The 16,637-nt window shown below is 36.6% G+C and overlaps 1 protein-coding gene across 4 annotated transcripts in view; it reads right to left on the bottom strand.

Annotated features, from left to right (window-relative positions):
- Positions 1-16,637, bottom strand: part of astn1 (astrotactin 1) — a gene marked incomplete in the record, with an annotated part of 409,914 nt that overhangs the window by 176,687 nt on the left and 216,590 nt on the right. For all 4 annotated transcript variants that reach the window (XM_014004448.1, XM_014004449.1, XM_014004450.1 and 1 more), the window contains 1 exon segment: positions 5,828-5,932. In XM_014004448.1, the coding sequence (XP_013859902.1) occupies positions 5,828-5,932 (105 nt within the window).

Raw genomic sequence — 16,637 nt, 5'->3', positions numbered from 1 at the left:
CCCCCAAGGGTGGACCGGCTTCGATCTGACAGTCCTGCCAGGTTTGAAATGTACTGTGATTTTGTGATGGGAGTAAACCCTTCTGAGTTTCTCAGATACTCCAGCAACATATAGGATGACAATGTTTGTGAGTTTGTTATTCTCCCTGTTCTGTTCTGTGGTTTTTTTTTTTAATTTTATTTCCTCAGTGGCTTGGCAAAAGCCCAGTTAGGATATTGATGTTTGGAGAGCTTTTCTGATGTGTTTCAGTTGTTTTGTTTGTTAACTTTATTTGGATTTACAATGCCTTGAATGACAGATAATCTACACCAACATATAATATACAGATATCCAGAGTTAAAAAACTTTGGTGTTAGCACTAACAAACTTTGTGTTAGTTTGTGTAAGGCCTCCTTTCTCAATGGATGTGAGATTAAGCTGGAGCACCGGGAGAAAACCCACAAATGCACAGGAAGAACATGCAAACTCCATACAGAAAGGCTCCAGCAGAATAAACATATTTAGGCATTTCTGGCATTCCAATGCTGTCACAAGAGGGACTACCCCCAGGAGGTATGACCAGAGTTTCTATAAACATAGCTGGAACACATGATGCTCGGCCATTTTGTGTTTTAGACCTAGAGCCACAGACAGGCTCAAAGTGAAATTGAGTATTTAGATCGGAAAATAAACATTTAACTGAGATCTCTTTTTTTTTTTTTTTTTTTGGTTTATTATTTAGGCTACCAACCTGAACAGTTTAAGAACAATACAAGAACATGGCTGGACCTCTACAAATTTTGAAAACATCCTTCAGCCCAAAGCTGATTTTGACTTCAACTCTTACATCTTATATCTTAATACTCTTCAAAAATTAATTTTCATTGATATTTTCACATTCTTTTCTTTCTAGATGGCTGCCCTGGTACAAGTTACTGAGACCAAGTCAAAATGCAGCTATGGGTTTCAAGGATATGTTAAATTATGTCCATGAATGTGTTGCTGTTGTGGTTGTATCCAAGACACTGAGTTATTGTGACAAGTCCCATCTCAAATTTTTGACAGCCAAACCATATGCTGGTGTGTGAGTGTTATGGATATAATATCACCCTGTCCACCACTGTCCCACAGCCAGGATCATGTTGCGTTACTACTCCAGTGATTAAACGACCACAACTTTGCAACAAATTTATGCTAAAATCCATGGTTTTTATATCCCACTGTAACTCAGTGAAGAGTCAACTGTGTTGTTAATACACACCCATGGAAATCGCAAAAACATGTGTGGTCATTTCAGGGCCATACACATGCTGGTAGATTTTTTTTACATAATAGGTAGTTTGTTATTTAAAATGAGAAGTTTCCTTCGCAGGGTGTCTGGGCTCTCCCTTAGAGGCAGGGTGAGAAGCTCAGTCACCCAGGAGGGACTCAGAGTAGAGACGCTGCTCCTCCACATCGAGAGGAGTCAGTTGGGGTGGCTCGAGCATCTGGTTAGGATGCCTCCTGGACGCCTCCCTGGTGAGGTGTTCCGGGCACGTCCCACTGGGAGGAGGCCCAGGGGAAGGCCAAGGACAAGCTGGAGGGACTATGTTCCTTGGCTGGCCTGGGAACACCTTGGGATTCCCMCCAGACGAGCTGGTCCAAGTGGTTGGGGAGAGGGAAGTCTGGGTCTCTCTACTTAGGCTGCTGCCCCCGCGACCCGACCCCGGATGAGCGGCAGAAAATGGATGGATGGATGGATGGATGGATGGATGGATGGATGGATGGAGGGTTTTGTAGCATGTCACTTTCAGGGTTGCTCATGTCAGGTTAGGCCTGAAGCCTGAAGTTACTAAATCTCATACAGCCCTTTGTTACTCACTACCTCTAAGAGTAAATGTAGTTTTTGGCAAAATTCTGTCTCAGTTTGTTTTGTTTTAATTTGTTCCTAATGTCAATTTTTGTTCCCGTCTTGCATCTTTTTTACTATTGTGGATTTTTTTTATTTTTAATTATGAACATCTTGTCACGGCATCCAATTTTCCTATATAAATTTGTAAAGTTATTTACAAATACACAAAGTTAAGAACTTTCTTAACACACCTCCTGTCAATGTGTGTCTGCCTTTTAGTCATCAACTTACATGGAGACAGTTACCAATGCAGTATCTGAGCTAAGTTTGCCAATTAAAAACCTGTAGCATTACCTGTATGCAAATTAGAGTTGCCAGACCCATGTGACCTTTTCCATGTGTTATGTGTTAAAAGTAGATAGTTTGTGCTTAATGCTACACATTTAGCTTATCAAAGTGGCTGAAACTGGACAAAGAAATTGAATAAAAGAAGAAAGTTCAGTGTTTGCAGTAAATGCAGTATATAGCTAGGTTCTGTGGAAACTAGCTTGAATGTCAGTAATGACAAGAGATCTATCAAACTCTTTCAGCATGAATTTGTTTTTGACACAGGAGATGGCAGATTGCGTCCTACTTTAATCATCACTCATCCTATTCTGACACTTCCACATCGCTCTTCCATTATACAGTGCATAAAGCTGTTTGAAGCACCCATTCCCCCAGGCAGACTGTTGTGTGTTTTCATTTGCTTCTCCTGCGAGGCAATAACCTTACTTTTAAACTGTAGAACCCTATTACTGAGCTCTGAGTTTGGGCGCATCATAAAAGTGGTACTTTTAATGTAAACTAGTGAATATATTTACCTTTCAGCACCACCTTCCTGAGAGAAAAAAAACATGTTTATGCATTTTAGTTTTGCTGGAATACTTTTTGTTTTYGCCTCTGTGCAGTATCAGATATGAAGTTATTTAATGTTATTATGCATAAAATCAGAGGTGAGTTGTTGATGCAATAGTCAGCAGATAATGATTCAAATCTGTTGTTTCATTGTGATTGATGAGCTTCTGTTGGTTTGCACCCTTTCCCAGTGAAAATGTACAGTATCTAATTTACAGTTAAAACAAAGTTGACCTTCACATTTTTATTGCCTTTCAGAGTTTTCTGCAAGCACTACAGCTGAAAAGCAGCACAGCATAGTCTGACTGAACAAGGGCTTGAGACCATCTTGAAAGCTTTAACTCAGTTTTACAAAAACAATTGCCCTGTAGTGCATGCTGCTAACATTTAAAGACCATTTTTGTTCGCATGYAATTTCCAGATGTTTGTATATTGTTCAAGAATTAAAATTCCATCAGCTAAGATACTTCCACAGAAACACTTCGATTTCACAACCAACTATAAATCAACTGATTTTTTTTTCATAAGAACATGAAAAACTACACTTACTAACAAATGAACAAAACCATTATCAGGGTTCCCACATCTTAGTCAACATCAAATTCAAGGACCTTTCAAGGACTTTCCAGTACCAATTTCTTCAAATTAAAGAACCACGCGCAACGGCAATTACTTACTGCTTCCGCAGAACGTTACCAATAAACAAGCTTAATATTGTGTGAATTCAATGAAAAACTGAACAACATGATGTCAGTTTACCGTAATCCTGAGTTATCCACTGCAACAAATGTAAGTTTTTATTTTAATTTAATGTCATAATTTATTTTTAAAAGGATTATGAAGATCAGTCATGTGAATAGAGCATTTCAATCCCCAAAAAACATTCAAGGACTTTCAATGACAAGCGTAATTTTTGGCTGTTTTCACAAACTTTCCAGGGCCTTGAAATATTTTTTTCAAATTCACAAACTTTCAAGGATTTCAAGGACCCATGGGAACCCTAAATTACGCACCCTGACAAAGTGATAGAAATTAAATAAAACTGCACATGTTGGACCATKGTGCAATGCTAATGTCACTTCAAATGCCAGATCAGCAAAGATGCAAAGCTGCTTCCATGTTAGTGGAGAGTACACCCAAGTCAGCTCAAAGCTGTTGGAACTGGTCCTTGAGATCCAACAGATCAGACTGGGTTAAAGTGAACATTTTAGCTGATCCCACACATGTTCAACTAAAAAAGCTTGGTAAAAGTGACTAGCCTTGGGAGGACTTCAACATGAAGTGGGCAATCCATAAAAAGGCATTTCTTGTGTGGACAAGCGTTGTGTTTTTCTAATATTGTATCACAATGATGTCTCTGAAGGGGTAAGACACGAGGACAGGAGTAACACCGGCGTGTCTCATCAGTCTTTTTTATCTCTGTGTTACCATACTTGCACATGAAAGTCTTGCATGCAAATTCCAAACTGAAATTCATTGCTGAACATGCCACTCATCATCAGTCCATGATTCCCAGCACCACTCCAAACACAACCGTCTCTGCTCTGGTCTTGATGGCTGTCTGCATGAGATTGTCAATCCTGTAGTCTGGCTGAGAGTTTGGTACCTGTGTCTGGTTGGCAGGCACAGATGCTATAGGGTTCTGTAATGCTTGGCACTCACTTCAAATATCCTTCCTTGGTGGTCTGGCATAGGAGACCAGAACATGAGTGGGTGCCATCACATATCCACTGGTTCCAACACTAGGTCATTTTGACATCTGTACAGCCCCACATGCTGAATAATGTGCTCTAGACACTGCAGCACATTGAAAGTCTTTTCACACTTAAAAAAAAAACAAAAAACAGATGTAGTGGATTTTATTTTAAAAGGAATGTCAACTGGTTCTACTCAGCTGTTCTAAAGATTTCCTCTAACTCTAAACCTTTACAAAGAAAAGAGCAAAATCTAACAAATCYAAATACTMYATTAGACRATYAACCAAAMAAGCTAAACTTTRAGTAAATGTAAAAATGTAAAGTAAACATGTTACCTTTACTCASTTCAGCTGAGTGGAACCAGWTGACATTTATTTTTTAAGTAAATCCACTACATGTGTTTTTTGAGTGCACTTTAACACCCATCAGTGGTCTACTTATGTACAAAATTATGTTTAAGTAAAACCATTCCAGGTGCTTCTCTTTTATTTTATTTTTTTTATTAATGTGTAACTGACAAGATAAAATCCTAAAACATTTATAACTATAAAGAGAATTGTTATAATACAGTATACATATAAAAATGTAAGATATCCAAAATGTCATGACTGGTGTCTGTGATTATGATTTATTCTAAGTTTTCTGTCTTTTCCTCCTCTGTTTTCTTCATCCTGTCTGCCTTTGCTCCAGCCCCACCCACTCTCACCTGATTCTCATGTTTCTTCCCCAGGTGTTTCTTGTTTCTACTCTTTAGTTTCCCTTCATATTCTGTTCAGTGTCTGCAGTGTTTTTCAGGTCTTTGTTTTCTGTTTCATGTTCATGTTCATGTTCATGTTCATGTTCATGTTAAAGCACAAGCTCAAGTCTTTGTATTTAGTTTGCTGCCACGTCAGCACTTTGTTTTTGTTTAATAAATACAATTTTGCCACCTTCACTCAGTCCTGCATATGGGGTTCTAATCAACCAARCCCAAATCATAACACAAAATGCCAAAAGTGCAAAACAATAACAATAATTATTTTTTCATAACATTTTTCTATAAATGTCTTAATGTATTGCTGTTTGGTTCACAAACTTATCCAGTTTTAGCAATTCTTATTGAAGACCATAGATGTGGAAAAATATTCAAATTGTCAGGTGCCACAATGCTTGCCAAGTCTGATAAAAATGAATAAATAAATAAAAAAAATGTCAGCCTGCCAACTAATTACAAAACCGATCACAAATTAAAATTAAGCACCCAAGCTGTTACGATGAGCAGCTAACCTTGACATGTCATGTTAACTACAATGTGATAAATAATTGTTTGGGTGTTTTCTTTTTCTTTTTTTCTCCCCAAAGTCTGGAGCAAAGTTCTCCTCAGCATAATGAAACAGTAATGACATAGTTTCTGTTCATATTTGATAAGGATAGAGTCATTTACCTTGAGACAGGACCCACTGGTTGAGCTTTACGTGGTACAACACAGAGCGAAGACTCCAGTGTTGAACGAGGGGATAGCCAGAAACTTCACTGTAGTTCACCATACCTACGGGAGCATACAGAAAAGATAGCTTATTAACATGAATGCTGTCCCCTGGAGCTATAATGTAGCAGAGTTTAAGGTAGTGTTATTCCCCATGTGTAAATCCCTCCAGAAAACACTCAACTCCCCATTAATGTTTTATTTACTCCTCAGTAGTGGGTGAGATTGCAGACTTCAGTGTCAGATCAAAGGTTGGCCCTACATTTCATTCTTGTTTACTTTACCCGAAGAACCAAGAAGCAAAATGTAACAAATCTAAATACTACATTAGACAATAACAGACAGGAGCACGGAGTGCCTGCGGTGTTGGATCAAAGGTGAAACCCATCAGCCGCCTGTCCTCCACCAAAAACTATAAACTCAGGATGTRGCAACAATAATGTAAAGCCTATTTGAAAAGAGATAGAGGAAAGAAGAGGACAGGCTGAAGGTCTGCAATGTTAGACGAAAAGAAAGGCAAACCTCCCACATGAACACGTAATGCAGTCATACAGCTTTCATCATCACCAAATAAATGTCCAATTCTTCCATTGTAGTCAACCTTTACATTCTTTCTGTTTAGGTATGGATGTTGAAAAATGTGAAGATCTTAATTCTACAAAGGATTCAGATGTAAACAATCAACTCTCTGTTGATGGATTTAAACTGAGAATAATCCCATTTTGTTCACTTTAAATTTCCTTTTTTGCTCTAAAGATTTCCTCTAACCCTAACCCCATACAAAGAAAACAAATTTAATTAAAACATAAACCTGCCCTTTACAAAACAGTWCTTGTTTTGAATAAAACAACATATAACTACTTTTACTGATGAGATGTGACCACTGTAGAGCATCCAGCAACAAACAACCAGCAGTACAAACCTCTCTTAGCAAATAATTAAGGCAAAATAAATGATATACAGAATAAAATCTCCAGCAAAAAATGCATAAGACAGAAATATCACATTGCTGTTGATGTATAGTTTTCATTGTTAAAACTTCTGTTGCTCTGGGAAACAGATTATATATAATGAATTCTTAATGATTTATYTACATCAAGGCAAAGCAAAAACATTGATCCATATCATCATCAAAAGCCTAATGTGTACCAATATCATTGGGTCATCTAACACAGTCACTTTAATGATAGATGCCAGRATGTGGTCCTTGAAGAAATGAGGACTCAGGTTATAGATACCAGGTAAAAAATAAAAATAAAATAAAATAATAAATGAAAAAAAACTTAAGAGGCTGGCCTGACACAYGACAAGAGGTGCAAACACAATGAGACACAAACAGAAAGAGCACACTGAAAGTGCTACTTAAGGGCAGGTAGGCTAATCGGGAATCAGCTGGACACACATAAATGGAGAGGAAACTCTGGCAGAAAACACAAGTTAAAACCCAAACCATGAAAATAGTGTTATTTGGACTTAATATGTTGCATCATACTGATCACAGATTGAATTGAATTGAATCAAAATCTTATCATGACAACCTTTGTGGTATTGAGAAACATWGYATCATCATCTAAACAAATCAGTACAATGTGAAACATAATGTGACAAGGCTGGTGATTTACACTTCTACTAGATACATATCCCCATTACCTTTTTTATGCCTCCACTCAGAGGCATWCTGTTCTTTGGTTATCCTTATATGCGTAAGTGGGTGCAAAATTCCATCTGCCACACTGTCTTGTGTGCACTGTGTCTCCTGAACGGAGCAAGTGATTTCGGTCCAAATCAGCATGTTAATTGTTCTTAGTCCAGTGGTGGTCTGGAAACGTTTTGGAGTCAAAGGTCAAATAAGAAGGTCAAGTAAAGTGATGCTCAGTGTTTTAAATGCAGAAGAGTCTAGGGCAGGGAGAGGCAAACCAGTCGATGCTTTGGAGTCGAGTTCTGCCTTGTTTTAATGTGCCACATATGTTGCATTTCTTTCCAAGACTATGCATTCAATCTTGATAGTTGATGTAAATCTTATAAATTGTTTTCAGTACAGACTTATAAATTAGGACTCCATGTTTCCATTCTGGAAAATGTATAACAAGACATAAACACCTCAGAGCAGCCACATAGAACAGCACTCATATTTTTAAAGTGTAGCTTTTACCCAGTGTTCCTTCACAGCCTAGTATATTACCCATATTGATTTGGTCTCATTTAGCAATCTTTTCCTTGCTGAAATCGATAGTGCCCATCCCTTCTGCCTGAAGTAGTCACCCGTGTACAAGTGTTTTTCATTCTGATGCACTGCTCTGTCTCGCAAACTTTATGCATACTACGTGCTGCGATGATCGGCGACCTCTCAATGTATTCAGCAAAATCAAAGCCAATAGATGAAGTGCAACTTGCAGTGGCACTCATGAGAAAAGGGGAAACATTAATCATTCATGACAAAAAGGCAAATCCAGATGCTTTTAGGAGTAGATTAATCTACCCGTTTCTTAAACGAGTTGTTTAAAGACATTGTGCAATTACTGCCCATCATTACAACTAAAACACTATCTTTTTTTAAGGCTAGCTAACTATGTTAACATTTTTTATTTAACATTTTGAAAATGGAGATTTTTATCTATATATATATATAATTTTTTTTGTGGCAGGGCTCTCCCGGCTTTRCACAATGATGCAGAAACGGGACCCCTTAACATCACTTTTATCAAAACCATAGGCAGAGCTGCCGAGTATAAATCATRTTGTCTCCCATGGCAACTGACAGCAGTGTCATGCTGCAGCAGTGGGATTATGGCCATATATCACTGTGACTGCCCCCACAGTGTTCACAACCACATCCAGAAGGTATCTGAATCATGCTGGTGGCAGAGACAGGTATCCTGCAACCACAGACACGGAAGAGAGGAAAGGAGAAGAAAAGAAAGAAAAAAAGAGATGGAGGCAAGGGACAGATAAGAAACTGTGTGTTTGTGTATGCATTTGTGAGATTTYGCTGGGTTTGTTTGAGTGTGATAAATCAATGCATGAGGCGCAACAAAAAGGAACGAGCTGCAAAGGTACATATTCTATATGAAAAGGTGAGAGGGGAGGAGAGGACGATGAATAAAGAAAAAAAAAAGGTCTGCCATCTCCCACGATGCATGCATGTCTCAACAATGAAGATGTGTCAGTTTCCAACACAAAGAAGAAGGATGGACTGCACATGTCGGATCTGAGACTGGTGGGAGATCACAGCAAATGATCATCTCTCCGGGGATAAAATGTTTATTTCTTTACAGGGACTCAGACTGTAATCAGGTAAACATAAGTAAGGGGAAAATAAAGTGCTATAAAAACACAACAAGAAAAAAGGTATCCAGAAAAAATAAARTAAAATTTTGACGTCTAATGAGAAATTATCTCAAACCTTCAATATTGCATTGAGTACATTTAGTTTATAAAAGGAGCTGCTGTTTCTTTGGATACGTGTGCGACAAAAATCTGTATTTTTGCAAATGCGAGGATCATAGTAATAGATTTGAAAGTGAAAATAAATAGCTAGTTATAGAAACAGTCTTATAAAATACTCTTATTCGGTTGAMTTATATGGAGGACCGAAACTGACATAATTAGAAGTAAAATCAGAAATATATAAATGGAGCAATAAATAAATAAAAACACTTAAGATACATCAAAATAGAAAAGTCAAGTTTTTAAATACTATTTTGCATCCCAACTCTTTATTTCACCCTTTGCTTGATTTGTGGCACCAAATACAAAKAGTTTGGAAACCATTGTTGTTAATATGTTATTATTTAATTAAGTACTGACCAGCTGTCAGCAGGAAGCATAATTTATTTATTTATTTGTTTGATATCATTATTTTCATTTATAGTTGCCATTATTTGGTGTGCCTGCATAGCATGTAGGCATTTTTTGGGAAACCATATAAAGCATGTTTAGTTGTCTAAACAGCAGCAGTTCATCAACGCCGTGCTTTGGTACGGCAGTGTGGCTCAGCTTGAGACTTTGTGACAACAATGCATAATGACAATAAAGCATAACTACACAAAGAATTAAGCATGTTTATTTACTTCATGAGTAATTACCTTTCTKTGTGTATATTTATGTTTCCTCCTTCTGAATTCTACTTAACAAACAGCAGGAAGTTGTATTGCTTTGTTAAACAGTTTATGAAGCCCTCTATTCAGTACCACCAAGGATTTAAACATTTTAAAGGAGTAGCATAAAACTCTTTCTCATTAGCTGAGAAGTTGGCAACAAACATATGCCTTTTTGCATAGGTTGGCCTGGTGTGGTCTGGGTTCAAAATCGGGATGTTTGCATTGGCCCGTATAGCTGGGTTCCTCCTCTATTTCTGGAATCCTGAGAGCTGAGTTTCTATTAGAGCCAACCTGCCTGGCCAGATTTGATGTCAGCTACAGTTGCCCATTAATTGGCTCACTGATGGGGATAGTCACGTCATGCAGATACAATTAAATTTACATGAAGTGTTTGCCAAATAAAGCTGACTTTTTTTTAATACAACAGCTATAGCAAGCTCCCAAGCAACAACGAGTTAGCTTCGATTAGCTAACCGCCCTCTGTCATCTTGCCCTCTAGTCTTATACATCATGTTGCTTGGTGTATATTTGATTCAATATTTCTAATCTCTATTTCAATCTTTCTAATTATAAAGTATTTCCTCTTTGTTTTCCCTCTTTTCCTATTTCCTCTTTACCTAAAAAAAATCACTGATGATGAAGAAATTAAGAAACTAATATTAAGTACTTTTTTCTTCTGAAATTATAAAAAAGCATTGTTGCTGGATAATTCAGTACATTTTTTGATACTTTTCCATTGAGTCATTATTCTTGTTGCAAATAAAACAAAATAAGATTTGCACATTTTTAATTTTATAATCCTCACCCACATCGAGGCAGCTCTCGGCTCAATGCAAACATAAAAAGGACCAGGGCGATCCAGGTCTTACAAGACAAACATGCCTATAGTTCCCTGGAAGTACCCCATAGGTAGTGGGCTGCATTATGTGTTGCTACCTCACTGTTTTAATTCATCTCTTCCACTTTTCTATTATTAGGTTAAGTTGCATTAATTCATATCATTTTTAAATGTAATGCAATYTTGATCAGATTTTAATAGAAGCATGTGTGTGTTATAAGAAGAAACAAAAACATGTCGACTAAAGTAACACCTGTCTAAATGTACTGTTCTGGGGAGGAATAAATCCAATTACTGACTTTGTTTGTTATAATTAATTTTTTAAACATTGTTTATGCTTTAGCACAATAATCGAGTTTAAAAAAGTTGTGTAGTTCACTGATTTGGACAAGTTCATAATCACATTGGCCTGAAACTTAAAAGGAGCTGGTAATTATTTTGCACATTTAAGACAATGTTTCACGTCATGGCCGGAATTAAATTAAGCATTTTTGAGGGGGAAAAAATGTGTTAAAAATAACGCTRCAGCTGAGGAGCAAAAAGCAGGTGTGTTTCTCAGTTTGGAGGTTACACATGCAGACACAAATTAGACATAAAGTGTAAGTGTTGAAGACACGTGCGCGCCCAGTAACAGGGATGCTGTGAAAAAGCAACATTTGGCAGAGGCCTGACACCGGCTATGAACTTGATGAATTAGTCTCTGAATGTGATGTTCCTGCATTGTCCTCACCTTCAGCTACATACATTTATCCCCTCTTAGGGGAAATGGCTCCCCAGAATGATAGATATATTTGCTGGCATCTGGAAAGTGAAAGCGCACCACTACATAACCTAGCCCCGCTGCCTCCATCCTCACTGCTTTAGTGAAAATGAATAACAAGCCCAAAACACATACAGTAGTGCAGCATATTCTTCTTCTTGCTGAAAGGCCTTGTCTCCCTTTTAGCCCTGGGGTGCTCTGCTCTCATTGTCTGACAGAATGATTAATTTGACTGAACTTCACTTTGCAAACATCCCAAGTTCACTTTCTCTCCCTGTACAGCTGGTGCCAAAGCGTCTCAGAGAGGCAGCGTGGTCGGAGCTGCGCACTGTACGACAGCTGATTCTCTTTGGAAAAACACAAGGTGTGGAAATGTCTCATCAAAAGTGCCCTGCAAAAAAAGATAAAAAGAATAAGAGGAAATCACTTGCTTTAAAGCAGTTGAGCTGATAGAGCAAATGCAGCTGTCATATACCATCACTGTGGCTCTCAATGCAGGTTTTTTTTTTATTTTATCTTTTTTTAACAGCTGTGATCAGAGCAGCTCGGCCTCCAGCTGAGAGGAGAATGTGGYGGTCTCAGGAGAAAGTGGACTGAATGTAATTTTCACTGAAACTAAAGCAAGTATCTTACTGGCCTGCGACTATTTGGCAAAAGGCATTCACAAGTGAGTCTCCAGAATGTCTCGCTACTTTTGCAGGGTTTTCCACTTTCCACTTACATGAGTGGCAGAGATACTAGACGGGTGGTAAAGATGTACAGTAGGCTAAAATGAATACTGTAAATCTACAGTACATGGGGTGGCTGTGGAAAAGTGGTTAGTAGAGTTCTGTAACTRTTGAGTTGCCAGTTTGATCCTCCATTTGATCCTTCTCAGTCTTTGTGCACTTAGTCAAGACACTTCACCGCCTTGCCTAATGGTGGTGGCCTAACCTTTGAACAGGTAAGTTTTAATGAAATCCCTTCTTGCACATTACTTATTTTTATGTAATTAGCATAGCTGTGTAAAAAATAATGATTTCACGTTGTCATCATTTTTTTTATTCTTAAGGCCAAATTTATTTTAATAACTCCTGCTTGAGGGATTAGTATGTGGAATTCCCTAACTACAGATTTGGAACTGGTTTCTGATTGCAACCATTTTACATCAAGACTGAAGCATTTTGTGAAGAACCAGATTTGTGAGTTTCATAAATAACTGCCACCTTTTTTTAATGATATTATGTTTTGTTTTCAAGTTTATAAATTTGTTTTCAAGTTTATGAGTTGTCTTAACATTGTAATGTTTTATTCTTATTAAACTGTATGTTAAACCGTTTAACATTTCCATGTTGCTAAAACCTATCTAGGGACTGGCATTGCAAGTTAGCCTATACTGTAAATGTTTTAGTGTAAAGTRTTATTAATACTTGACACTTGTTCCTATACAAATAAACAATGATGGAATTAAATTAATTAGTTTTGTTTTGTTGGTTTTTATTATTTTTATTCATTATTCTATGAATTTTTGATTCACTATTTTTGCACTTAAAACATTTAAAAGATAAATCTGACTTCCTCATTGAGTAACTTTTTATTGGTTATGATAAAAGGTTCCCTGTAATTATACCAGTTCTCACTTTGGTTTTGAGTCTGATTATTAAAGAGGTGAATAAAGTAAGCAATGGTCATTAAAATGAATTTGATGCCAAAATATCTTAACGAGTGCAAAAACAAATAGCAGAGTGGATAAGACAGTATCACCCTTATGTTTTCCTCATTTACATCGGTTCCACTGTATGTGATTTATATTATCAATGCAAAAGGTAAAACATTCAAAAGGGTGAATATGTTTTTTCTTATAAATACCACAGTGCTAGATGTCAGAATCTAGTGGAAACCTTTTCTTAAAAGATTGCAGGCTTTAAAAACAGTAAAAGCTGAGCACATATTTTTAAATTTAGAATCCACCTTTCAGTCTCCTATGAATACCCTAACTGTGAGCCTGTGGCACTYGCAATGTGCATTTCTCAATACCCATTATATGAAGAATTTCTAGAGTATGAAAATGTGTTTTAATGCTATATTTGCACAGGGATCATATTGTGAATAAACAGTAACATAAAATTGTTTGAGTTTTACCCTCAGTATTTTTTTTTTCAAATTCAACCAGAACTCTCAACTCATCTTAATTAAAAAATGCTGCAGTGTAAATGTCAACTGTCAAACTGAAAAGTCTGTAGGATCATTATTGTTTCATAACTTTTAAACCCACATATTGACATTTTCATCAACAGAATAAAGCAAATACAAAACATTCTTAGTCTAGCAGCAACCGATTTTTGCTGTTTCTTTTCTTTCTTTTCTTTTTATTTTTTTGCTGTCAAAGTAGTTTTATTTTTCACTTTTATTTAGAATGTCCAACCATCCATTTTCTTTTACCCGCTTCTTCCTTTCAAGGTCACTGGTGCCCATTTCCAGCAGTCACAGTGCGAGGGGCGGGGTACACCCTGGACARGTCGCAAGCCCATCACATACACACATAGAGACAAATGAGACAAACTATCCCTGCTCTCACCTAAGGACAATTTATACCAATTAGCCTAAGATTYATGTTTTTAGTCTGGGTGGGGTTTGTGGGGGTAATATACAGTTATTATGAAAGAAATATTGACTAATGTAAAAAAATTAGTGTTTGATGTCATTATGTTTAAAATAACATAGAAGTGTCAATTAAAAATAGGTAAATAAAACATAAATATGTGTGACATTGTACATTAAAGCTTATTAAAACAAACATTTTGTTTATTTGTAAAAGGGCAGGCCTAAAGAATGTAGATATACCCCTCATTAAAATCAAGACCATGGTTTTAATTAAGAATAATCTGTTAGTACTTGAAGCCCCAAGTTGTTCAAAATAGTTCAGCCATCAAAATACACACAGAGGGGTATATCTACAAGAAGCAGACTCAGAGCAAAGAAGAGAACAGAGGTGAAAAAAACAATGAGGGTTGTTTCTCCAGTTCTAAGSATAAAAAGTGTGTCAGTAAACATGAGGCTGACTGTATTTTTTACATGAGAAAATAAGAAAAGAAATAACCACAAAACATCATTTAAACTGAGTGTACTCGTACACAACAGAGTGAGATTCATAACATTCAATAACATTCATGGAATAAAACATGAGACTTAAGAAAAAATAAAGAAAAGAAAAGAAAAGAAGAAAAAATACAATGTCGTTAAGGAGAGCCATAAAACCAAACTACAGCTTCATAAAATAATAAAATAAGATCTCGTAATTAAAAAACCAACTAAAAAAGCAAAGATACCTCAYAAGTAGTAATAGAACCAGTAATAATCCTTACCAGAACTTCAAGATAGACTARAGAAGATTAAAATTAGACATTGGGGTTGCCATTATTGTTGAGATGYATTTATCAAAAACTATTTTAAAAGTTTTTCAAATGTACACAATGCTCTTATTAGTAGTAGGTAGAAACGTGTGGAAAACTCTCACTGTGTCTTCTGCTGTTAGCATGCAGCTGACAAGATCCTTAAAATACCAGTGAAGAAACACACCATATTACAGGATGAAAGATACTGGCTATGGCACAGATTTAATGAAGACACAGTCTGTCGTTTGACCACAATACCGTCTTATTTTCCTTAATAATTCCACTGAACTTGAGGCTTGATCCAATTCTCCCACCTTGATCCTGCCTCTTTTATCTCCCACTCTATTTTGCAAAGATAAACTGACCAATTTATTTTAGAGTTTAGAGAGCAGTGGTCATCTAGCCCTTAAGTGGAGGTTTTGGGGAACATTTAGATGGTAACACTATACCCAGATTCCCAAAATAAGATGCCTTATCCCTGCAAAAAGCAAAGGCTTAGTTTGGCCAAGATAAAGAATGGCAAACGGGCCTAAGTTGCTCATTTAAAATTGAAGATATTTACTGCAATAAATGACTGTAGGTAGGTATGGGTACGTATATCTCTGCAGTTTGTAGTTATTTTATTTATTTGCTGATTCGTTAGTTTTTCTCAAGTTTCCAAAATAATTTACTTCAGAGACATCTGACAAATACAAATGACTGCAGCACGCTGTAGGTCTTATCGAAAAAACAAAAAGATCTATAATTAAAAGATGTACGGGGGGGGGGGGGGGGCATAGTTGAACTCTAGGTGCATAGAGTACAGCAGTTACATAAATCAAATTTAAATCCAGATCAATATTTCAGTTTTCTGAGAAACTGTGCAGTCTGTTGGGAAGTCAGCAACAAGGATCACAGCTCAGTTGGTAAGTAGTTTTTCTGCTGTGTGATCTATCTTTTAAAAGTCTATTTTTTTTGGTGTTTGTTTTAATCATCCTAACTAAAACATCAGATCAAGCAAGTTTAAACAGAGGTGGACTTCTTCATTTGTTCATCAAATCTAAAATGTTACAATTTCCAGAATCACATCAGACTCACATATGTTACTGTGTAATTACAGAGGGAGGTTATCCCCAACATTTCTTCCAACAAATTAACTAAAACAGACTCCAGTAAAACTTAGTCACCTGGACATTTATGTGCTATTCATGTGAATGTAGTTTGAACCCAACTATATTTTAGTGTCAAGACATTTTCAGTGTAAAGAAAATAGAAAAAAAAGTTGGAGTTTGAAATTGGGTCAGTCGGTTTAATTAGATTAATCAGCCTTTTAATAAGAAAGAGCCCCTCATCTAAATGATTTCAAAAATTTTTACATGTGAGTAAATGTAATCATGGTTTAGTATATACAGTACATATGTTTAGAACTCTAGGTATTGGGCTACATCTATGCTATAAATGAGATGATTTATTTTATTTTTTTTTAAGTCAAAGTGGGCAGAAGTGCTTTTTTTCATGTCTCTGTGTGTCCATGTGTTGGTGTTTTTGTTACCAAAATATGTTCATGACCCACTAAATAAATTTGTAAAGATCTGTGCCTTTTTCATCCATCCATTATATTTTACCTCCTTTTTATTATCAGGGTCAGGAGGGTCACTGGTGCCCACATCCAGCAGTCACTTTGTGAGGGGCAAGGTACATTTTGGACAGGTCATAC

The sequence above is a fragment of the Austrofundulus limnaeus genome, unplaced genomic scaffold (genome assembly GCF_001266775.1).
Source record: "Austrofundulus limnaeus strain Quisiro unplaced genomic scaffold, Austrofundulus_limnaeus-1.0 Scaffold24, whole genome shotgun sequence".
NCBI classification, from domain to species: Eukaryota; Metazoa; Chordata; class Actinopteri; order Cyprinodontiformes; family Rivulidae; genus Austrofundulus; species Austrofundulus limnaeus.
This window is presented reverse-complemented; position numbering and strand designations above follow the sequence as displayed.